The sequence below is a fragment of the Barbus barbus genome (assembly GCF_936440315.1).
Source record: "Barbus barbus genome assembly, chromosome: 22".
NCBI lineage: Eukaryota > Metazoa > Chordata > Actinopteri > Cypriniformes > Cyprinidae > Barbus > Barbus barbus.
The window spans coordinates 4759371-4784830 of NC_136750.1; the positions used below are offsets into that span (position 1 = coordinate 4759371).

The 25460-nt window shown below is 40.8% G+C and overlaps 1 protein-coding gene across 2 annotated transcripts in view; it reads left to right on the forward strand.

Moving 5' to 3' along the window:
* The window catches only part of LOC306888606 (cell adhesion molecule-related/down-regulated by oncogenes-like), a 40414-nt gene that overhangs the window by 5072 nt on the left and 9882 nt on the right, over nt 1-25460 (forward strand). For both annotated transcript variants that reach the window (XM_079447035.1, XM_079447036.1), the window contains exons 2-13: nt 10251-10390; nt 10568-10846; nt 11598-11744; nt 11840-11983; nt 12171-12461; nt 12904-13173; nt 18557-18840; nt 19422-19596; nt 20449-20562; nt 21364-21570; nt 22708-22889; nt 24563-24668. In XM_079447035.1, the coding sequence (XP_079303161.1) occupies nt 10318-10390; nt 10568-10846; nt 11598-11744; nt 11840-11983; nt 12171-12461; nt 12904-13173; nt 18557-18840; nt 19422-19596; nt 20449-20562; nt 21364-21570; nt 22708-22889; nt 24563-24668 (2272 nt within the window). In that variant the 5' untranslated portion in view covers nt 10251-10317. The remainder of the gene's footprint in view (nt 1-10250; nt 10391-10567; nt 10847-11597; nt 11745-11839; nt 11984-12170; nt 12462-12903; nt 13174-18556; nt 18841-19421; nt 19597-20448; nt 20563-21363; nt 21571-22707; nt 22890-24562; nt 24669-25460) is intronic.

The window sequence follows — 25460 nt, forward strand, 5'->3', positions numbered from 1 at the left end:
CCACCCAGAATAATTGCCTTTAATCCCTGAAGTCCAGGTCTCATTAGTTCGGGTTAGCTGACAGCCGTCGTCCTTCTGGAGTGCCGTAGGAACTGGAGACGGATTACGGGCCCTGGTATTGGTGATGGATACCATCCAGCAGTTATGTACATCGGGTGAATGGTATATCGCACAGGTTTTGTTTCTGGCTCAACAGATTGTAGCAAATTTTGCTGCAAAAAGATGATCCTAACGCAGTGGAATTCACTAGACGCCAAGGTCGTCTCCCACTGATCAGAGGCAACAATAAGAATTTGTTTCTCGTGATTCATTGCCCATCATACTTTTAATGTCTACAGAAAATGTAGACACATCCTTAAAATCTACTCCCTAGTTTTTGTGCATGATTAATTGGCTTACTGCACAGAAAAAACTATGCTTTTGGATCACCTATGAGCCAGATTTCAAAATATTTTAATCTCCAGCTTTGTCATTGTCCTTTTCTGGCACTGCAAGGACAGAACTAAAAGAATTACAGCTTTTATCAGGATCATGGAAAGTAAATTATGGCTACCATCAACTCCAGTAGTCTAGCTTTTAGCATGCATCAAAGATGTACTTTGACTCTCGTATGTAAGTTAACAGCACAATAGTACAGGAAGTACTGGTGAAGGGTTGTAACGGTATGAGATTTTCACGGTATGATAATCGTCTCAGAAAATATCACGGTATCACGGCATATATTAAACAATTCTTATCAGTAACAATGACTGTTAAAAGAATAAGAACAAATTATTTGAGTGAACAAATCCTTTATTACAACAAACTTGAAACCATTTTAATGAAAGTATTGATGTCTCCCTTCTGAATTTTTTTTTATAAATTTCATTTCATTTTAAATAAACAATTAAAAAATAAAGCTATTCACCGTATGTATATCTATATCACACTTTAACATTTTAAGTATTTTTTTTTATAATGTTATCATATGAAAATTGAACAACTTTTATTTTTGGCAAAGTTCTGCACAACATGGACAAACATGATATTCATTAAAAAAATGTTTAAATTCATTATTATAAAGAATTTTATTGTTGTTGTTATTATAACTTTGAAGTACATTGTACAATGCTAATACATTTGTCATAATTTCAAGTTAAATATAACTTTTATTTTGACGGGTTGTAGTGGTCCATTGAGTTTCGGAGTGTATTTTGACAATGGTTTTTCTCAAATAAAACTAGAAAATGTTTAAGTTTTCTCTCAGAGCAGCTCTGCCGATGTTCATGTTTATGTAGATGCTGAAAACACCATTAGTGTTTATTAGTGCCACTCAGAGACATGCAGAAACAATAAAATTATCTATATAACAGTCTCTTTGCACTTTAATATTCACAGACACAAATCATATCTACTTTTGATTTATCCATCCATCAGATTGCGCGTTTTACGTGACATTCTCGTTATACTGTAATACGTTTTTATAAACGCAACATAGCTTTATCTGCACGGAGGGATGGTGTCTGCGAATATGAGCGAACATGCTGAGTGTATTGCCTGCTTTTGCAGCCACTTTGCATCCACATTTACAAATTGGATCCGTCCTCAAGGACAACCTCAAGGACAACCAAATCCAAAACAGTTTTATTGTGTGTTGTGCTTTGCGACTACACATGTTTCTTTGAAGAATGAGTATATTTTCACCCTGATCTAATTTTGATTTTCTGTGACATTTGAGATTTTTGTTTTAACCAAGTGTTTAAAGGAGCTTCTGATTTGTTTAAGAAACCTCAAGTGTCTTTTAAAATAATTAGTGTGTCAGGTATTAGCTAAATTCTAATCCCCAAATAAGCATGTTTTTATGACAATTATTGCTCAGGAAGTTGTTTTATGGAATTATGCACATTTAGCTGTTGTTAGTCAAATAAACCCAATTGACTTTAATGTTTGGGGTGAACTTCTGAACTTTACACATTGCTGACAGTTCCCGCATTTAAAAAAGACAGGGGAGCCCTGACCCTGTGCAGAATGTAGGAGGGGTTTTCTGCATCCTCAGCACCTTCCTGTTTTCAAGATTCATTTCTTCAAGACTTCCTGAACTGCCCCTTTCTTCGCCAGATCCTGTTCTAAGTCCAGCATTAAGAGCAGCCAGAACGCTTCCTTGTATCTTTCTTCTTTTTTTTGTTTTTTTTTACTTTAGTACGAGCACAGCAATACGACGGCGTTCTATTTCAAACACTGCTGCCCATAAGCGACATCTGACATGGGTTTTCTGTGTAGCCCAGTGCCCAAGCCAGGCAACAGATCAGCAGGACTATATTAAGGCAAAAGCAGCCACGGTTGGCTCCCCCTTGCTCCTGACAAACAGACTGTTTGTTTGGAAGGGCTGCATAACTGGTGGATCAGAGCCTGAGGCACTGTGGGTAGTACTACTGTGAGGCCTGTGGTTGTAAGTGCCATTTTGAGCCTTGCAATGCGGGAAGAGGCAGCCCCTCTGGAGAACAAAGTTAAACGGTCATTTATAGAGTATTTTTCAACTGCTTGAGGAAACAGGAATTAATTACAGGGGTAAGCCCAAAGAAAGCCCTGCATTGTTACGCTTCTGACCCATCTCTTTAGAACAACCCAGATTAGATTAAGATACAGGATGGGAGATGCACAATATTTATGATTCTCGGACAAACAAGCTTCCTGGTCTGTGTCTGTAAAACCTTATCCATTGGTGCTCTGAACGAGGCCTTTTATAAGCTTCCCAAATCTGTTGTGCTTGTGCTACCGCTCTCTTTCCAATGGTGGGAAAGTATACTGGAAATGTAGTGAGTGCAAGCTGTATTATCATTTATTATTATTTTGACATTTTATTAAGGTTATGTTGATCTTTGCACCGTCTGATGCCACTGCCTCGAATCTGCTCGCCTTCAGGATAAGAGAACAGCTGAAGCCTGAATATGATGGAGACTTCAACGTTTGTTGAACTCACACCACACAATTTGTTTTGTTATTTTGGAAGCACTGGAAAACATGACCTCTTGGCTTGCAGAGGGCTACAAGACAAGACAGATAAACATTTAGACAACCTAAATAGATTCAGTCAGAGGCAATGTTTGGAGTGGATATTTATTTCAGAGCCCTCAAGCTTGTACATACAAGGCAGAGAGTTGGCCTTATGTTTTTGGGGGGTTTTCAACACACTCAGAAAGTATAATTCAGCCTTCACAGCCTCTTACAACTTGTTTGTTTTTGTTCTGAGGTTAATTTTTCAATTTTGAAAACCCAAGAGTTGAAAAGGCACAGCATTATACATTTAAACTAGTCAAACATTCACAATGAATCTTGATCATTTTTATCTTTAAATTTTTGAATGTTAGAGTGATGTTTCTGGTCTTCATTATTTGCCAGTGAAGATTTCAAATCCTGCTGTCATCTTGTTTTTGTTTTGTGCATGCTTTGAATAGCAACTTCAAATATATGTCCCTGCCCTGTGAGTGCTTTTGGTCGGAGGCCAAAGACCTATCGGCGGGACACTGAGCAGGACCTGTTGTGTAGCTGTATGTCCAGCTTAGTTGCCATGGTGATGGAGAGGTGATGGAATCCAGGAGGGCGAGGGAGGACTGAATCTGAGCTGAAGCAGAGATAGGAAAACCACTAGCTGCCTCCAACTTTTCTGCAGCTGTCATCCTTTCAAAAACTGGACTCTGTCTTTAAATTTGCAAGAGCATCTAGAGGGAATTGGGTACAGTCAAGATTAAAACGTGCATTTCTTACTTGAGCACCACAGCTCGATGTGTTTGGAACGTGTGCATATAACTAGGCCATGGCTCTGACATGTTACTGTTTTCTCAAGTCAAAGCTTTTGGAATTTGAGCGCTTGGCATCTACCAGAGAAGTCATCCAATGCTCTGCCGACTCTAACCGCCTCACATACACACTCGTTCTCATCCTCCACTGCTTGGCTGATGAATCAGACACTCTTGGCACAGCCTGCCTATCAACTTTGTCTCTCAGCACACCCTCTGGGCAGACAGAACCGCTGACTCTCATGTCTGAAACATTCCTCCTCTCCATTAGAAGTACCCTTCCTGTGTGCAAACGTCCCCTCGAGGGTTCTGATTAGCTGTGAACTCAGCTGGAAGGATATTCTGTAGCTCCCACAATACCGTGGGTGTTGTTAGTTATGCGTGTTGCTTTTCTGCAGTTTTGGCTTCAGCCTTGTGCGGCGGGATACCCTGAGATCCATTTCCAGTGTCCGAGACGACCCTATTGAGTTTCAGTCCTCTGCCTAATCCCTGTTGTTGAAAACCTTGGGAAACGGCCCCCTTACCTCTGCACCCCTCCTCTGTCTCCACCTCCTCCTCCTATTCCCAGGCAAACAAGACGCCACAGAACAAACTCCAATTAAGAGGGTTCTTCTGTACTGTACTGGGGCTAAGGGTCTCCCTCCCACCCCGTCTCACCAGGCGATCTGTGTGTGGAGTGTTTGTGACCAAGGCCAAGCAGCCTGGGGCAGGAATTAGCACTGTCTCCCTGGTCTGAGGCCTGGCACTCATGGGAAGGAGGTGGAGGTACACTGGGTTGTTTCTGCTGAGAATCCCCCCCGGGAGGAGAGAGGCGGGAAGGAGTTGTGTGTGTTCTTGGTAAACAGTACTTTGTTAGAGGTGACTGTCTGATCCCTGGGGCCTCGGTTCTTATTCCTGTCTTGTCCCCTCCCCTCCAATCTTTCCTTTTACCGTTAACTATGCCATGGTCATCCAGGGTGTGCCCCGTCACCCCACGAGCATCTCACCCCAGGAAATGTATGCGCTGTTTAGACTCTGATACAATTTCCTGTCAACAGAGACAAGCTGGGTTTTACAGCTAGGGGAGGCTGGTCCTGGGAAATAGCATCAAACTCCTGATGTAATGCCTCTTCACACACATACATACTCACCGACTCTTTCACTAAAGAGAGCAGTTGAAGGTTAACCTCTGTTTGCCCTTTCTTTTGTGCCTTCTGGATGCAGATAAGCGCTGCCTAACTGCAGTTTGATTTCCATCTCAGCTCATGGTAAAAGAGAGCAAATTCTCCCTTTTTAATGCTTAGTACCTTACAGATGTCTCTGACTCTCTCTCCTGTTCCTCTTCCTATCTCTCTCTCTTTTTAATAATGTCTGCTCCCTTTAATCACTGCTCAGTTCAGAGGCCCAGTATTTCCATTCATTAGTCCCATCTGCATGGCCTGGAGCTGCCCTCATTCCTGCCACTTGGACCAGTAGTAGCCTGTTATAGCCGAACTTGGGTCATCTGTACTGGGCCTTGGTTCCCACCCCCTTTTCCAGTCTCTTAGCCTTTCTCCCTTTCCTTTGCTTGCCAGGTCTCTCTGATTGCACCAAGTCAAGCCATTGTACTGTCAGTTGACTGGGAGGATTACAAGCAAGGTTCAGACAGTATGAGTTTGTCTGTCTGGCATTATCTTAAGAAATGAGCTGAGGTTTGGCAAGTATTCACCTCCCGATGAATCCTTTTTTTCCCCCTACTGGCACTCCCTTCCTCTCACTCTCCTACCTCCTGTGCTTCCTGCCTCAGTTTTTGTTTTCTCTCACTTACTTACTCCACCTCTCTAATTTTGTTATTTTTCTTTTTCTTTTCTTTTTGTAGCCTCTGTACTTTGTTTTTCTCCTTCATCTCTTTCTCTTTCTGTGGAATGTATGGAGAGAGGCTCCTCTGTCAGGGTTTGTGGGGGGCGAGTGTGGACAGGTTCAAGAAACGGCAGGACTATCAACCTTACCACATAGGGTCAGATCAGACTATCAGAAAATATATTCACTCACTCTTCTGCTCCTTTTACGGTTTCACTGCCTTCTGTCGTCTGTTTTTCAGTCTCACTTTTTCTCGTTCTGGTGCCCCTCATGTTTCTGCTGCTTTTTGTGTCCTTATTTTCTGCATTGCCTAATAACCATACCCATACAACTCATTTGTTTGTTTAATAACTTTTACTGCTAAGGTTATTTGTTTCTTATGCAGGTCTCTACTTTTGTACCAGTTGTGACCTGTTCTTCTATAGCCCTGTGGGGTCTTTTGTCCGTGTTTACTCAATATGACAGGGATCTGGGCAGAGGGCAGATGACACTTCAAGCACTGCCTGCAGAGAAAGACTCATTCTAGTTCACACCTTTTTTTTATAGGACTGCAGGTGCCACTTCCCGCCACCTTTGTACACACATCTAGGGGCTTGTCAGACTGTTTATTTTCCTTGCTGTCATCTTGTTATTTTCTGCTTGCACTGCATCCATCTTTCTGCAAGATTGCCCCAGCATTCCAACAGAATGTTATTGCAGAGGCTATGTGTCGTATACTGATATGAGGGTATCAGATCTGAGGGTATCAGATATGAGGCCCCAGATTTTTTTTTCTGTGGATACTCTGTACTGCACATTAATTAATGGCTGGGAGCGTCTTTGTACAACTGCAGAATATAGCATTTTTAAGGATGGATGCTCTTAGACATTCCAAGTCTTGTTTTCCTTCCCAGCACTTTGGCAGGATCTCAGGTATGACCCTGGACTTGCTCCCCAATTCCAGAGAGAAAACAAAGGAAAAACAGTTTTTACTCTGACAACTGATAAGGTTAGATTTATGATCATCAACTGCCTGTGGGTTTGTTGGACTGCTGTTTGATCAGGCTCTTTGGAAGCCTCTCAGAAAAACACTCAGTATGTGTGAATCTTCTCTTCTGACTTGAGAAAGTCCTCAATCAAGCTTGTAAATGTAAAAAGGGAATAGAGAGAGGCGTGCTGGAGAAGTCTTCTGCAACATTTGGAGACTCTGGAGTAGCATGCTGGCCAAATACCCCTGATGACGAGCATATGTTTTGTTTTCAACCAACATGGAAATTCAGGATGGTCTAAGCTGATCGTTTCAACAGGAAAACTCTGGACATCAGCTGTGCAACATTACCAATACCCTTAATCTTAAAGTCTGTAATAGAGCTAAACATGAAGCTAACAAGAAAATTCCATGTCTGTTAATGTTTCTGTTTAGGATTTCTGGGAAATTCAGCCAAATGTATCTCCTGATTGTAGATTGATCATGATTCTAGTTGGTCAAAGCTATTTCATACTTTTAAGCAGATTCATCTTCCAAGGATTGGATTGCCAAGAGTAAAGCTTTCTTAGTCATAGGTTCCATAGCTTTATTAGCAAGCATTCTTGCTCGAGTCATTGGTAGTACAGTGATTTTACATAAATAGAGGCGCTGTCAGGTTAATGTTTGTAATTCTCTCTGTTTGTTAAACCCTTGCTTCATTTTGCACTGTTTTCCCTTTGCCTCTTCTCTTTTGATGTGGCCTGTATGATGGAGATCTTCAGTAGGTATAGGGGACTTCCCTTCCCTTCTACTATCAGACATGTCTCAGCACTCTGCTACCCGCTCTCTCTCTCTCTCTCTCTATACTTATATCTCTGTTATTGAAGGCTCTAGACTGCTCCAATTCCCTGCTGTCTCTCTTGCCTGCATATAGTAGTAGCTGCCTGTCTCCCTCTCTCTGATGGAGGACAGCAGATATCCTACAAAGTGTCTGTCTGCCCTGAGCCTAGTACATACAGGCGGATGTCAAAAGAAAGGCAAAGAGATAAAATACAGGAATGATGCTTGTGTTTCCTCATCATGCCAGATCTGTTGCAGAGATAGCAAGAGGCACAGCGTCACTCCTCACCATTGATATCTTTATCCAGGGTTATACCCACCCCTCCAAGGGTGCATACCATCACCTTCTATGTACACATGGGGCGATGTTGCCCATCTTTACCAGTGTTTCATTCAAGGCTGTTGTTATTGTTGTAATTATATATTATTATTCTGGGAGTGAGAAGATTGTTTCCACTGATGGCATAGGGGCACTGCAGAGGGCTTGTTGGGACTCGTGGACAAGACACGTTACCCTTAGAGTCCTTGGGCTGAAGAACCATGCACACACACGTTTATAGCCAATGCATATATATTTACTTTTGAGATCTGCTGAGTTTATTACTAATCTTTGTAAGGTTTCTATGAAATCTGTTTTCAAAAGTGTGTATTTATTAAACGCCCATCTGTCTTGTTGCCTCCTTGCCTACCATTCTGTATTTTGTGCTTGCCAAGTGCAGACCTTTTTATCACCCTGCTTTTTTAAGTGGGCGGGGCCACAACTGCCAGACACCTGCTGACTTTCTGCTCTCTGGTGACCCTTGACATTTGGCTTTAGAGGGGGCGTGAGCAGGAGGCTGGGAGAGTTTATTATTTCCTGTGTTTCCTACTTCGTCTTCCTCTGAGTGGTCCTGCAGGGGGCGGGGGAGATATGTAGGCATGTGCATGTTTGATGTTTGCAAAGAGTGTTTGTAGGTCTCACTGCAGCTAAAATGAATGATGGGATAATAGATTCTTTCAGAATGCAACTATTAACTAGATTTTTATGTCCAGCACTCGTCCAAAGGTGTTGTGGGTAGTTGCAGCATGGTTGCTAATATGCTTTTGTTTTAGCATAATGTTATGGTTCCCAGGGCATTGTTTTGGTGGATTCTAGGGTGTTTTGAATGGTTGCTAGGTGGTTGACCAAAAAGACCCCTCCTGACTTTGGATCCAAGCTATAAGTCTGATTTGTGCTTCCGTGTAATGGGATTTTTCTTTTTGCTCATTTTATTGTTCATCAGTTAAGTCAGCTGTCAGGTTTTTAACACACTATAAGAAATGGTAGCTAGTAATGCCACATATTATAGCAAGCACTGCTCAAGAAAAACGTTAAAAAGGAATAAGCGACACAAGAGAAGGATTTAGTATGCTTGAATGTGAGTAAATTTGAGCGTGTGTGTCCTGTCACAGACTTGTTCAGCTTTAGTGGTCTCACCCAGACATAACCTTTTTAATTTGACCCAGTCGAGTGGCCTGTCCTTTGGGCCGGGCACAGAGCCCCATGGCACCCACAGTGTGAATATCACAGCTGGGCGGCCATTGTCCAGCAGCCACCGGCCCAAACTACACTCACAGACCAGGAGCCTGTGATCAAAGGCCCTCCGGATTAACGCCGCCCAGATACAGAGGACTGGCGCTAGGGGAGGGATGGGTTCAAAAGCAAAGAGGAATGCTCCTAATTACAATCCTTTCACTCTTTTCCGTGTCTCACCCTTTGGGCGCTCCCCTGGTCTTTCTTTTAGGGCGTTTGAGACTGTGTGTGAGTGTGTGAAAGCCATGTGGAGGCTCTTTAGGCTACAGTGAGTCTGTGAGAAAGCAGTGCACTGTGACAGGATAGTGATATTAAGAGTAGACCACAAGCAGACTCTTCAAATGCAGTCCATCGGAGACGGGCAGAAATGAAGGGGCAAAAGAGCGCAAGGGAGAAGAAGGATTGTAGGTTGAGGGTGGGTGAGGGGGCGTAGAAGTTCAAGAATTTCTGTTTCACCGGAGAAGCGCTCTGTGGGAATGGGTCGTAGATCAGCAGAAAGAAATTTCTCTTTGGGGGAAGGCTGTACGAGATCAAGGCATGTGTAAGGGGAAGTGTCATAAAGTAAAGGTTACTGAAAGTGTTGTTTAGGATTAACTGTGAAATGTTACGTTTTTTTAACTCCTACAAGCTGTACTCCTCGACCAGCTACAGATAGAAGATGAGAACAGTGCTATCTGTAGAAAGAGTAGGCCTCTGGGTAAGTTTTATTATTGGTACTTGTTGAGGCATTCCTACTTTAGCAATCTGAGCAAACACCTAAGTAATACACTTCTTTGCATCCGTTGTCATTTGCCTTATAGTCATGAATGCTACATTCATGGGGAGGAGATGTGCTGTGGCCTTTCAAGAGATTTTTCTTTTTTTTTTTGGTGGTTTTAACATTACCTAATAATAATAATAATAATAATATGAGCTAAAAATTATTACAATGTTGCATTAAAGGAGTGACTTAAACCATATCTTTGTTAGAGAGACACATCATATCAACCACCTAGTGATTCACTGAAACCGCTTAGAATAACTAATATGCACATTGTTATTTCAGCTAATTTGATCATTCTTTCTGCTAGCTCTTTGACACATATTTACTGACCGTATTTAAATACACTTTACAGAATTATGAAGAATTATGTATTTTTTCATTTATAATCAACACAATATATATGGCAAAGTGTCCACATTTCATGTTTTGCTGGTAACAGCCTTTGTTGTTATAACTGTTGCATGAACCATGTTAAATTGTCATTGACCATGTTCAGTCTTTTCAAATATTGCATTGCCCATGACTGTTTATTATGTTTGTTTTTATGTGTTCCAGGTGTGCAGTGTGTGTGGAGTGTGTGTGTGTGAGGCCCCAGGTTAGTGCACAGAGGTGAAACAGCGTCATGGAGGACAGTGGCCTGAGATTATTGTCCGCTGTGCTGTGCGTCTGCCATACCCTGCTCCTCAACTGCCCATGTTAGTAACATACTGAAAAAAAAACATTAGCACACACCTGTGTCGAGCCATTGGAATTGAAATGCCAAGAGAAAAATGACATAAAATGCCTTCTCAGCAAGCTGTAGGAGGAATTTTTATGGATTATGGTCTGTTGATCTCTTTCCCTTTTTTTTACCCCATGTCTCTCTCCTTTAGCTGTCCTGTCTCTCTCTTTTCGTGTGGAGCCTCTCTCTGTGGTACAGAAGCAGGGCAGTGTGGTCCACCTGCGTTGCACAGTGCGTCCAGGCACCGCCAGAATCAGCTGGCTGTTTCAGGGTCAACCACTTGACCCTAGCCACCAGTCTGGAGTGGAACTTAGTCCAGGCTCCCTTTCTCTGTCATCTCTCCAACCGGCTCTCACGGGCTCCTACCAGTGCTTGGCGCAGTCCGAGACAGGCTCCATCATCAGCCGGCATGCACGAGTGCGCATTGCAGGTATGCACATTTGATCACAGGCATAGTATGCTGACAAATACACTTTCAGCGCAGCTGTAAGAACAACACTCTTACAAGAATGCACTTCAAAGAGGTCGCTGGAGAAGAAAGACAGGAAGTATCAGAAGGCGGATTTCTCGAGCCATTAACACTGTTAGAATGCCCAACCGTAGATGAGTGTTGGAGGGGAAGGAAATGGTTCTTTCTTTTCAGTCTGGCACTTATCCAGACACCTCTTCAGTAGTATCCTTAATGAGCCTGGGGGCTTCCTGTGTCGTACCGAGAGCTGATGCCGGGAAGGGCGCCCTATCGGACGCAAACCCCCCGGCGGCCGACCCAGGGCCTGATCAGTGTTGCAGATAAGGCTGCATTATTCAGTGGAAAGCACATGTTCTCTGCCACTCACAATCCAATATAAACACCTCTTTGACAGAAGGTCTTTGTATGAACTGCTGCCGCTATGAATGAATATACCAGTTTATTACACAGCTCTTGCAAATGTTTGATTCTGATCGGTCAGTTGCCACATTCTTTGGTCAGAGTTTGTAGAATGATTACTAAACTCTATAACTGACTATTGTCAAAGGTAGCCAATTCCGAAACTAGCTGTGTTCTAGTTTCATTTCTCTCATGTCACTCCACAGCTTCTTTCTTCAACTGAAAATCATTTCTTTATATGTAGTCATGTAAAAAGTTATTTTATGTGTGTTTCTTTGAAGCGATTGAGCACTCTTTTGATTTCTTCATTCAGATATTGAGAGGTTTGCCGAGACCCATCGGAGGACATTTACTGTAAACAAGGGCGAAACCGCTTTTATCAAATGCCCACTTCCTCGTAGCAATCCACCTGCTCTGCCACGTTTCCGGATACGGGGGAAATGGCTGGAACAGTCTACAGGTACAGACCAGACAGCTTCAAATGCCAAACCCTCCAGAAACACATAAATATACAGTTGAACACTTTGAGAGATTGTTCTTTTGTCTGTTTTTCAGACGAGTATTTAATCCTGCCCTCCGGGAACCTTCAGATTGTGTCAGTGTCTTCAGAACATCAGGGCATGTATAAGTGTGGTGCTTATAATCCTCTAACCCGAGAGACTCAAGTAGAGGCTCATGGCACAAAACTCATAGTCAGAGGTTGGTTGCAAAGATTTGAGTTATACATTCCATATAGTTCATACTGTATAAGTTTTGCTATAAAATCGGCAGCTATTTATTCTGAGATGTTTTTTCTATTGTTAGATAATGGGTGTATACTGTAAATTAAAATATTCATATTTCTGAATGAATGAATAATGTGATTGCACTCCTTCTTTTCATGTAGATTCAGAAGGCCCTTCACCTGTAAGGATCATCTATCCCGTCACCGCTCGCAATCTTACAGTGGACCAATCTGGATCTCTGACCCTTGAGTGTGTTGTATCAGGAAGTCGTTCTTCAAAGGTCAAATGGATTAAAGATGAAGCAGAGCTTTCTTTGAGCTCCAAATGGATGTTGTTGCAAAGCAACCTGGTGTTGAATGATGTTCAGCTGAGTGATGGAGGACATTATTGCTGCTCTGTTCTGACTGATCATGGAGCTGTGGTCAGTGTCAACTACACTGTGAATGTGCTTGGTAAGGAATTAATATTAATATCCCATCATGTTACCAAGGTTTGAGGCAGCTTAATCTATGTAGTTCAGGTTCTTCTCAAGCTCAACAGCACTGGGTAATGTTCCTTGCATGAAGGGTCTGAATTATTCTGTCTCATTCAACTGTGAAAGTCAGAATTTCCAATTTTCATATACAGGAAATATGCAATAAAATGGGACATGATGTCCAACTTGGAAACTTAATAATATAACCTGTCTCTAAATGTGTATACGCCTGTACAACAAATGCTAGCATTACTATTTTTGTTACTTTATACATACTTCCTAATAACGAGCAACAAAATGTCAGATGTTGAAATATTAAGTAGGAATATCCCAAAGAAACACACAATTAGTAGTTTATGGAGAATAGTTGTATTATTACGTTATGTGTATATTAATTCCAACACTTCCCCTCATTACAGCGCAAGTAAGCGTCCTGCAAGGTTTGTCAGATCAGGCTGTGACAGTGGGCTCCTCTGTGAGATTTACCTGTGCTGCCAATGGTAGTCCAACCCCCAACATTACATGGCTCCTCAACGCCACCCCTCTCGCGACTCCACCTCGCCTCCAAATCGCTGGCCCCTCCCTTCACATCCCTTCAGTAATGGTTCAAGATCAGGGAATCTACCAGTGCCTGTTTGACAATGGAATTAGCTCTGCACAATCAGCGGGAAGACTCAGTGTCGAATCAGGTAAGACGATGCTCCAATGCACCCTATAGTAACCATCCAGAACACCGGAATAAAAGCCTGACAACTACCCACAACACCCTGGATAATCAATAAAAGAGAATTTTACTAGCTGAAGTAGCCGAAAACACAGGTTTACCTTACAGTGAGTTGGGACAGTATATTCTTCCAGCAGGGTAGAGAGTTTAGCTGGAGTTTGGCTGGAGAAGGGGGAGTTGGGGTGGGTGTATTTGGCTGGCAATGAGAAGGCTGTGAGAGTGAGCTTTGTGCGTGCTGTTGGGGATAAGCTCTTGGACAGCGGAATGTAAGGAGTAACTGCACAAGGTTATGACGAGGACCAGACCACCCAGCTGTCAACATCACACACAACTAGCCCTATATTTATTAATACACATCTCTCTCACATGCATAACCCTCCCCTGCCCTCCTCTGAGGCTATTCCTCAGCCTTGCTCTGTGTCTCCAAACATGATTGATAAGCTTAGAGATATGCAGACTTCAGAGTAGATAAAACATGACGGAGGTCTTTTCTAAATGTTGGCTTGTATCACTTTTTTCCTGGCTCGGCTACAAGGGTGATTTATTTCGCACTGATAAAATGCAGGTCAGTGTAAAAGCGGAGTTGCTTATGTTTAACGGCAAGATTTGAGATAGTTACGTGATCCGTAGGCTGCTGGAAAAAGAAGAAACTGCATTAGACGTGATCAGCTCTGGGCCTGGGAAAACACGTTGTGGATTTAATGCTTTAGATTTAGCTGAGGATATTGACCGTACTTGTGTTTTTAAAGACACCATGAAATGTCTTGACGTGCAGTCTAATTTCCTGTATTTTTTTGTAGCCAGTAGGTTTCAGTTTGTCACGACAATGAACTGTGATTTGCTGCTTGCTGTTGTCAGTCAAAGACAGGTGGAATCTCATTCTAGAGAGCATTCGATTAGACAAAAAATTTGTATATGACCCTCTAAACAAGATAATTTTTTAATTTGTTTTCATATTAGAAAAATAAATACATTTTAAATGCATTATATGCTACAAGTTAATTTCATCCACCTTTTGGAGTACATCAGACCTCAATGATTAAAGGTGGAGTAAGCGACTTCTGGTGTGCCAAAGTTGATATTTGAAATCACCAAAACAAACCCGCTCCTACCCCAAAAGGGTCTCGCCTTTATTTTGATAGCTCCACCCCACACATGCGTACACAACCCAGGCAACGATTAGTTATGTGAAACAAAGCAAAACCGGACGCGTGGCGCAACAAAATACTATAGAAGTCATTATAATCAGTGATGCTGTCTACACTGGATGCTGCGCAACGCGACAAATCCCCAACAGAAAACTGCTGCCGCGTTCTATTTATGACGTGCTGACTAGGGTTGGGCCGATAGACGATGCCATCGTCCATCGCCGATGGCTTATAGACATCGCGATGTTGAGCCGGCATCGTGATTCCACGCAAACCTCCCCCACCCCTCCGCAATCCCAGTACCGTGTTCAGAAAGAAAATGCCGTGTAGCCTACTACGAGACCCCAAAAGGGAATAAATACATGATGGGAGGAAAATATATATTTAAGTATCCTAATTTGTCTCGCAATTATATCATTGGATAATTATACTGTATATAGCCTGTAGTAATCTTAGCTCAAGGGGGAATATTAATTAATAATTAATAATAATATTTGGATAAGTTAATAGAATTAGCTTGATAAAGCAGAATTTACAGTACGATCAATTGATCAGGTCGTCTAGTGAACGCTCAGTATTGATTATTTATTATTTCACTGCAGACATCGTCCGATGCCAATTTTGGCCAACCATAGTGCTGACACAAATTTCAAATGATTTTCAATGGTCGCTTTATTGCGTCCAGAGTAGGCAGAGTTTAGCTGCTGTGGCGCGGCACGTTACTCACTTATCAAGAAGAAACAAAGCAACCTTGGCGTCCGATCTCAGGCCTTCCGCTCCTGGAGTTCTCTCCAGCGCTGGAAAGCTGATCCGATATTTACATGGGTCTTACTTCTTGCCTTATCGTTATATATATCTATATCCGCCATCTCTATCTTTCTGTCGTCGCTCGGCTCGGCTAATGTCCGTCCTGTGCACTGAACGCTCTCTCCTCCACATCATGAGTAGACATGCCCCTTACTGCTGATTGGCTAAAAGTTTGTTTTGGTACTCGGCCCCGACTCCATTTTCTAAAGCGGTTTTGAAAAATTACGTACCCCACCTTTAACTAAAAGACCACAAAAGCAAAATTTTGATAGATGACAAATTCCAAGCCAGATTCCAATCCCACAATCCTGTTCCCTCCTGAAAGCAGCATCTATGTGGAGGGTGACTTTGTAACTCTCTCTTGTGGAAAACCACTTCCTGTTATCCGCTGGTACAACTCTGTCGGTCCAATCACCACACATTCCGTCCTGCTACTTCAACACCCAGCGGAAGGCAGGTCGCCAGTTGACAACGCTAACTAGCTTACCTTGTCTCGTCCTGGCAGCAGCAACCTGTACATTCAGGCTGTGACTGCCGCTCATGCTGGGCAGTACACATGGTAGGCTTCCAGTGAGCTTGGCTCTGCCATGGCAGAGACCATTTTGACAGTGGGTGAGTCGAGATGATGAACAGCCCGAACGCAGTCTGAGGCCTGATTGTTCCTCTCACCACGCCAGTCATTAATGATCACACATATTCAGGCACATGTGAGTCACAAAGTAGAAAGACCTACTGTACAGAAGAAGAGAGAAGATCAAAGAGTCAGAACAATATTTACTGTATCATGCCTTCATCAGTGGTGTTTTCTAAGGCAAGCATCGCTATTACTATTGCTCATACTTACATTTAGGGATTTGAACAGACCCCTAACCGATGTATAAGGCTCCAGTAGTGTTTGTCTTACAGAAATTAATTATACATCAAATTGTCTGGTGGATGATAGAATAGTTAAAAGGATAGTTCACCCAAAAATGAAAATTCAGCCATTACTTATCCCCATGTCGTTCCAAACCTGTCAGATGCAACATAACTGACAAGCTCAAGGCCCAACAATATAGAAAGGATATTGTTAAAATAAATCCAATAAAAAATCGAATTTTGAACGGGCATCGAAGACTTACATGGAAGAGAAGAAATTGTTGAATAAAGTTTTTTTTTGGGTGAACTACCTATTAAAAAAGACAGTAGGTCTGTCTAACTACCCACACTTGCAGCCTGTGCACTTGATCACTCATCTACTTATATGAACACTTGGTAAGCACCAAGTAAGCATGAAGACTGCAAGTATGTGTACAACTTTTTATTACCTGATGGGACAGACTTACATCATAATGTTGTAACAATGCAAGTAAAGTTCTCACTTTTGACTCTGCTTTACATACACATTTTAATTTTCAACACTTATCGAAATGTCTGTTTAGTAGATCATACAGTTGCAAACATTTTACAAAATACACATACTAATCTCTGCACCAAGAAAATATTATGTTTTGCTACCAAAAATTGTATGTAACTTGTATGCAAAATGTAACTTTCTGGAATTCTCATGGCAGGTGAGTTCCTGAAAATGAATGATGGGATACATTAAATAATGTTCCTAAGCGGTTTTAGAGATGATTTGGACTTAATAGTGTGTGTTGAGGGCACTGAGGTTTGGCATTTTTCAGATCTGGGACAGTCTTGTGCAATTCCAGACATATGCACGCAAGAGTTGCTATTGGGACAGGCCCATAGGCTTACTTTTAAAGGTGGACCTGGGAGTCACATTTCAGTGTAACACATTGTTACATTGAAAATTTCTTTAAACATATAAAAGCTTAGTACTCTTCATTCATTCAGATGCCAGGTGTAAGACCGTAGCTTACCCATAAAGCATTCATGGCTAGCCCTATAGCTCAAACAGAACATGATTGGAAGGTGGGTTTGTGAGCTGATGTAGGGCTCTGATTCGCTCTGGTATTTTAATGGCCGAAGGGTGGAATGTGTGGTGGCTGGCGTTGGGCCCAGTTTGAGCTCTAGTGTTACTGACTCTGGGGCTGTTTGTTTTGTAAGGTAAACCAGTGCCACACACCCAACAACTATGAATGAGAGACCCTAAGAACCAGCAACGAAACTCACCTCTCCTACAACTGCTCTTCAGATGTTAAACTAGGATTACTCAATTGCTATTGCTGACCCTTACTCTGCGGTGACATGAAATTGTAACATATATACAACATGCATGGTGAACAGCTATTCGCATGTAAAAGGAATCCACATGTATATGAGTTTAAGTCGCCTTTCAGTAAATCCAAGTTCACAAATATTCTGCTCAGATGATCGGCTGCCAAGCCAGTGTCAGAAGCACAGATTCCTAAGTGGACCATTCTGGTGGGGTTTAATAAAAATAAATTAATTAATAATAGAGCTTTATTGGATGTTCCCTTGGAGGTTTCCGGCTTTTTATTTTAATGCCAGTGGAAAACTAAAACTTGGAAAAGTAGTTTCCAGCCTCGCATATTGCCAGTCAAAGTGCCATAGCTTTTTAATGAACTTATATACTATCTGAAAAGCAAAATTACAAGCACCTACCCCTAAACCTTACCCTAACCTTAACCCTATAGAAACTAGTATTAAGTACTATTGTAATGTTGTTAATTAATATTATTTGCTACAGCGTAATTACACTGTAATAACATCATCTTAAAATATTGTACTGGTAAAATAAATAACATTTAAAGGGATAGTTCACCCAAAAATTTCAATTTTATGTTTATCTGCTTTACCCCCAGGGGATCCTAGATGTAGGTGACTTTGTTTCTTCAGTAGAACACAAACTAATTTTTAACTCAAACCGTTGCAGTCTGTCAGTCATGTAATAGCAGTCAATGGGACCCACGGCTTTGAGAGTAAAAAAAAAACATACACAGACAAAACCAAATTAAACCCTGCGGCTCGTGACGATACATTGAGGTCTTAAGACACGAAACAGTCGGTCTGTGCATGAAACTGAACAGTAATTATATCATTTTGTACCTCTGATCCACCACAATATCCAACTGTCCTGACCTCAATGTATCGTCACGAGCCGCAGGGTTTAATTTGGTTTTGTCTGTGTATGTTTTTTTTTTTTACTCTCAAAGCAGTGGGTCCTATTGACTAACATTTATATGACTGACTAACTGCAACGATTTAAAAATCTTTGTTTGTGTTCTACTGAAGAAACAAAGTCACCTACATCTAGGATCCCCTGGGGGTAAGCAGATAAACATAACATTTTAATTTTTGGGTGAACTATCCCTTTAAGAATAATTAAAATAACTATTAAAAAATAAAAAGTATATCTGGAAATTAAAAAAAAAAAAAAAAAAAAGAGAAGAGGTATGACCAAAATTGTTCTTTTTTGCCCTATAGAACCCCAGTCTAGTTCCATGTCTGGAGCTCCCATGAAGACGCAGCCTTCTGTCCACCCTATCCAGAGTGATGAGGGTGATGAACTGTTCCTCTCCATACGCGAGGGGGTGATTGGTGAAACTACAGGACTGCCCACTGAGAGAATCAGCGACCAACCTACGCCAGAAGCACCAATCATAATCAGCCCACCGCAAACGCACAAACCCAACATGTATAATCTAGAATGGCGTGCAGGTCGGGACTGGGGCATCCCTATCAATGCATACTTTGTTAAATACCGCAAGGTAAGAAATCATTATGAATGTTTTACTGAGGTACTTTTTAAGAGGGGCACAAAATGTAGATAATAATTACCTCGTCAAGAATGACTGAATCGGCTCCACCCTCTTCTTTCCCCTGGCGTTAGTTATCAGGTCAGATTTATAGTTATTAGATTTGAGAATGAGCACAACGCCCTGTGCCGTTTACTGTAAAAGTCAGCGCTAACACAATTCAGCAGTATCTGCCAGCCAAGAGCGTTTTGGTAAGAAGTTGGTCATTTCTTCTTTAAAAGCCTGTGTTTTCTTCAATAATAAGCTCCCTTGGCTAATAAAACTGCTCTGGGTCTTTTCAAGATTACATTGGCAGTGTTTGTCACATTGGCTCAGGAAAAAGTGACACGGCTTGTGCTCGAAGGAATAGTTGAGTGGGTTGATCTTTTGTTATGATTCAGAGTAGGAGAATAAGAAAGACGTTACTGTTCTTTGTTGAATTTTACGTGCAGAATGTGCAGTCAGGGACAGAATATGATGGTTGAAAGGGGTATGAGATCACTACATAAGGTAAGACTGTGTCTTGACTGCGCGTGTGCTGAATGTCCCTGTAGGTGGATGACATGGGACATGTGGTGGGGAACTGGCACACGGTGCGGGTGCCAGGCAGCGAGAAGTCCCTGCCCCTGTCTGAGCTGGAGCCGTCCAGCCTGTATGAGGTTTTGATGGTGGCCCGCAGCGCTGCAGGAGAGGGCCAGCCCGCCATGTTGACCTTCCGCACTGGAAAGGGTGAGAATACAGTTTGCATTTTACCCAGCTGAAGCTCATTTTCACTTTTCCAAAGCTATTTGGCTTTGATTACATCAGAACTAGATCATAATTCTGTGAATCTGAGCAGTGGAAAATAGGTCAAGAATTGTGTTTTGGGTTGGAAAAAAAATAATGTTCTATTACAAATACACCACCATTCACAATAATCTAATAAATATGTAATATTGTAAAATATAATACAATTTTACAATATTAATATTTTTACTGTATTTTTGAGCAAATAAATGCTGCCTTGGTTGGCATAAGAGAAAAATTCTTACCAACTATTAAATGGTAATGTATGTGATTTATATTATATTATATAGCAATTGTAAGTAATTAATTTACATTTTACATAATTTACAGTAATAAAATTGCATTTTCAAATATTTTTATATTTTCTGCATGTTCTAGATTTAAAGTAAGCATAGGAAATAACTTTTGCCTTTGCCACTTGCTGCTCATAATGCACACCAACCATGTTTTCCAGCATAATACAGCATGATCACCAACAGCAACATTATGAATCAAGTCAAGTCACCTTTATTTATATAGCGATTTTAACAATACAGATTGTGTCAAAGCACTTAACAGTATTAAATAGGAACATAGTGTGTCAATAATGCAAAAGGACAATAGTAAAAAAATCAATTTTCAGTTAAAGGCAGTTCATCATTGAATTTAGAGATGTCATCATCCAGCTCAGTTCAGTTTAAATAGTATCTGTGCAATCAAGTCGATGATATCGCTGGAAATTAAGTGTCCCCAACTAAGCAAGCCAGAGGCAACAGCGGCAAATCAAATCATAACTTTTCTTTCTCTTCCTCTCAGAGAGGACTTCCTCTAATAAGAACCCCTCCAAGGCTCCGATTGTGTCTCTTCCAGAGAAAGCACTAGAAGATAAAACCACCAACACTTACTACGGAGTGGTCATACATGACAGAGGTAGGGGGACGTCCCACAACACTATTACACCACAAAGGTCTGTCTTCTGCTTACTAATGATCAGTAATCAACTTACCCTCCAAGAGTAGTTCACCAAAAAATGAAAATGCTCTCATATGTGTTCCGTGGAGCACAAAAGGAGATATTTTGAAGAGTGTTCATGCTTATTTCTTCCTAGAGTGAAACCATATTGTGACCAGGCACCAAAAAAACTACACAGAAGTTTACACTTCTGAAGCCATACAATAACTTTCTGGTCATAATATGCTTTCATATATGATAAAGAGTGCAAGAAGATTCTTCAAAATGTTTGTATTCCATGACAAAATACAACATGAGGGTGAGTAAATATTCAGTTTGGGTGAAATAATCTTATAATATGCACAGGGACGACTCACAGATGTGTGAGATGCATTTCTGTAATTAGAGTTTGAGTGTGTGTGTGTGTGTGTGTGTGTGTGTGCACATTTACATTCTAATGGGTATGGACCCAGTTTTATTTGCCACATAAATTTTGCTCTGTCTTTCTCTCTCTGCTTGCGTCTCTGTGTCTATGGCTCAGAGCCCATTCAGTAAGTGCTCAATTGACTCTGGCATGCTGTCGGTCTGTTGTGTGTGTGTGTTGGTTTATTTTATTTTTGTCTGCTCTTTTGGTCTTTTCACTGATTGATTGTTGAGGTTGCATCTTGCACTTGACATGAAAACTGCTGTTTATTTTTGGAAGACACAATAATTAGATCTTATAGTTTGCGTTTATTTTTAATTTTTTCAAACTTCTAATTGGTTGGTTTCATCCCTAAGTTCCCGAGGCCCCCGACCGCCCCACTATCTCTATGGCGACAGAAAGCTCTGTTTATGTCACTTGGATCCCACGAGCCAATGGGGGCTCTCCAATCACGGCCTTTCGCGTGGAGTACAAGAAGCAGGGCAGAAGTGGGGACTGGATCATCGCAGCCGATAATATCTCACCACTCAAACTGTCTGTGGAAGTGCGCAACCTGGAACCAGGTAAGGTCACACCAGGATTTCTACAGGTTGATTCCCAGACCTTTTATTTAAATAAAATACCAGTCAAAAGTTTTTGAACAGTAAGAAGTCTCTTCTGCTCACCAAGCCTGCATTTATTTATTTATTCAACATATTTATTAATGATGCTAAAAATTCATCTTTGATCACAGGAATAAATTACATTTTAAAATATATTAAAATAGAAAGCAGTTATTTTAAATAGTAAAAATACTTCACAATATTACTGCTTTTGCTGTATTTTGGATCAAATAAATGCAGGCTTGGTGAGCAAAAGACCTTAACTATTGAAAAACCTTTGACTGGCAGTGTATATTATTTGGGTCACACTGGTGACACTTTAGTTTAGGGACCAATTCTCACTGTTAAGCAGTTGCTTATTAGCCTGCCTATTATTAACAGATTGGCTGTTTATTAATACTTACAAAGCACGCATTCTGCATGACCATATTCTACTTCCCTAATCCTACCCAGTACCTAAACTGAACAACTATCTTACTAACTATTATTAAGCAGTAAATTAGGAATTTGAGGCAAAAGTCATAGTTAATTGTTTGTTAATAGTGAGAATTGGACCATCACACTTCAGTTTGAGGTCCAATTCTCACAATTAAATAACTATTTACTACAACTTTTACCTTTATAAACTCATAATTACTGCTTATTATTAGTAGTTAGTAAGGTAGTTTAGGTATGGGGTAGGATTAAGGGACGTAGATAATGGTCATGCAGAATATGTGCTTTATAAGTACTAAAAAACAGCCAATATGGTAGTAATATGCATGCTAATAAGCACCTAGTTAATAGTAAGAATACACTATAGTGTTAGCATTATTTATGTTAATAAGCATGGTTAATTAAATTGTATTTTAATTAATAATTATTAAATATTAAAAAGTAATGGAAATACTGTTTTGTTATTGGCTAGTAATTAACCCCCCCACACACACATTTTATTCCATCCCAAAACAATGTCTGTGTGTAAATCCAGTTGCACATGACATGCACTTGAAAATCTGCAAACCTAAGAAAACCAAATTACTGGGGACCTAAATGTACGATTGGCATACTACTAACATATAAAAATCTCATTTGGTCTAATAAATCTTTTCGTGACAGGTTCCACGTACCGCTTCCGTGTCATTGCCATGAATAACTATGGTGAAAGCCCTGCTAGCGCCACCTCCAGGCCGTACCAGGTCTCCCTGTCGAGTCCACCCGTCTCAAACCGTCCTATCACTGGCCCTCACATCTCCTTCACTGACGCTGTCAGCGATACTCAGATCATGTTACGCTGGACTGTGAGTACACTTGTGAACAGGCACACGAATGCGGTACATTTACACTATCTGCCAAATAAAGCACACTGACTGAGCTGCCCATTTTAAGGTGCACTGCTGACACAAAGGCTGACAGTAGGCAACAAAACATACTATTGTTCTGGCTAAAATAAAAGCAGCTGCGAGTAGAGGCAGTAGACAGCGAGGCAGCTCACTAGGTTTTGGAACAGTTTCTGTCAGGCACTCAATAACTCATCACTGAATAAACTGTGAGTTTTTCTATCATTCCGTGCTTCTGTATGTGTATTATTAGCACATTAATCTTAAAAAGGGTCTCACCACTTGTATAAACAAATGTTGTTTCTGTGTCTGGCCTGTTGAAGGAATAACCCTGAGCCTCATATTAGCAGCTCAGGGGTTTAAATTAGCATGTGTGTGTGTTTTAATGTTTTAGACATATGCCTTTTATAGCTAATGGCCAATTTAATTACACTCACATTTCATGCTTTATTTGAAAATGAGTGTAAAAATTGTCCAGAACTAACCACATAACAAGTTCACTCCCTGGTTTGTTCTTCTCTGCAGTGCCAGTTGTGCTGAAGTGTTTTTCAGCACGTTAGCAGAGTATTGGTGTGTGCACTTTTCCAGGCGCAGTGTAGTAGCTTTCCCATCAGCCCCTGAGAGCCACCCCAGAATGTCCAAACAGACCTGTAATTGGCAATGTTACTGGTGCAGTTTTGCAGGAAAAAGTGTGTGTGTGAGTTTAGGAGCAGATTAGGAATCCTTATCCTGCCTTAACGAGTGGAACGGACTGAGCGAGTTAAGCTATTTTTAGAAGACATGCATGAGAAGAAAAGGTTTGATGTGTCTTAAAGGAGTAGTCCATCTAGAAATGAAAATTTTGCCCTTTACTTCAGGTCATTTCAAACCTGTCTCACTTTCTTTTGTGGAAAAGGAAATTATTTTGGAAGAATGTACTGGTTGTTCTTTTCTGCACAGTTAAAAAAATAACACGAAAACATCATAAAAGTAGTCCACAAACCTTCAGTTAATTTCAGGTCATACAAAAATGTGTGAGAAACAAATCAAAATCTGTAATTACTGACTGATAATCGGGATACTGGATTGAATCGAGTGTTGAATCAAGTGAATGAAGATTTAATTATTTTTGTAAATTGGACACTGGCACGTGTGAACATTCCATTACAGGACTTTTAACGTGCGTTTTTTTAGAGTTCGTCCCTATTCACTTTCATTGCATGGAAGAGAACACGAAGAACACTCTGCTAAATCTCATGCATGCTTGGAATGACATGAGGGTGCATAAATAAAAACAGAAATTTTATGTTTGTCTTAACCAACTCTTTAACTAAAAAGTTAGCCAATCATAACCGAGGTCCTTGTTGTCTAGAAGTCTTAAAGTGACAGTTCCAAAAAAGTGTATCATTCTAAGGTTTAGTGAAAGTGGTCATGTAAAACTAAATTATGACTGTTCATGGTGCAAGAAACCATGACTAACATTATTAGTAGACTTCAGAAAATAAAGTGATGCAAATGTGTACAATTATGGCCTTTTTAAGCTGAGCAGGATGTGTTGATTCTATTTAAACTAGTTAGGTTCTTATCTTTGATGGCATAGTATATATTGAAGAACAAATATATATAATTAGCTTTTTTTCTACTCTCTTTCATAGTACACTCCCTCCAGTAATAACAACACACCCATCCAGGGATTCTACATCTACTATCGGCCAACAGACAGTGACAATGACAGTGATTACAAGAGAGATGTGGTGGAAGGTGAGATCATGGTATCTTTCTTCTGTTATTGCTCTCATTTCATGGCTTCTTATACATAATACATAAACAAACGGATGTGAAATATTGAAATTTCATTCTTTGAGAAGAAATACTCTAACACAGCTGTACAGGAAATCAGTTGCCTGGGACAGTGGTCAGTTTATTAGATATTACAAGTATTTGACAGATAAGTGCTACAATTGACCAATCAGAATGAGGTATTCCAGAGAGTGTGTAATGTATATTCAGTTTCAGAGGGGGCGGGACAAAGAAAGCGTAATCTGTTGATTGATGTGTAGTGAGTTGTGCGCTCAGAGTAATGAGTCTGTATAAAATGTGTTTTTAATAAATGGCTGCCATACTAATGTGCCTGAACTGAAACCCAACACTGACCGCTCAAGTTTCTGAGAGGAATGTTAACTGCCGTCGCCTCTCCTCCGCCTCCTATTTTTACTTTTTACCCCCTCTTTCTCTCTGTTCACATTGGCCCCTCAAACCTCTCCTCGCCTATCCACAAAACAAGCTGTCAGAAACATCCTGGGCAGACAAGATGACTTCATACGTCTCTGCGTTTACAGAAACCTCAGGAGTGTGTCCTACAAATTGTTGGTCTTAAAGTCAATGTGAAATGCTTTTTGCAACCCATTTTACTTTCATAATCTGACATATTTGTAAGTGAAACAGGAAAAAAATGTGACATTATTTTAATCATAAAAAATTGATTGGATCATGAATTAGGATTTGAATTATGAAAGTAAATAGGGTCATTTTAACCCTATAAACCCTAATGCA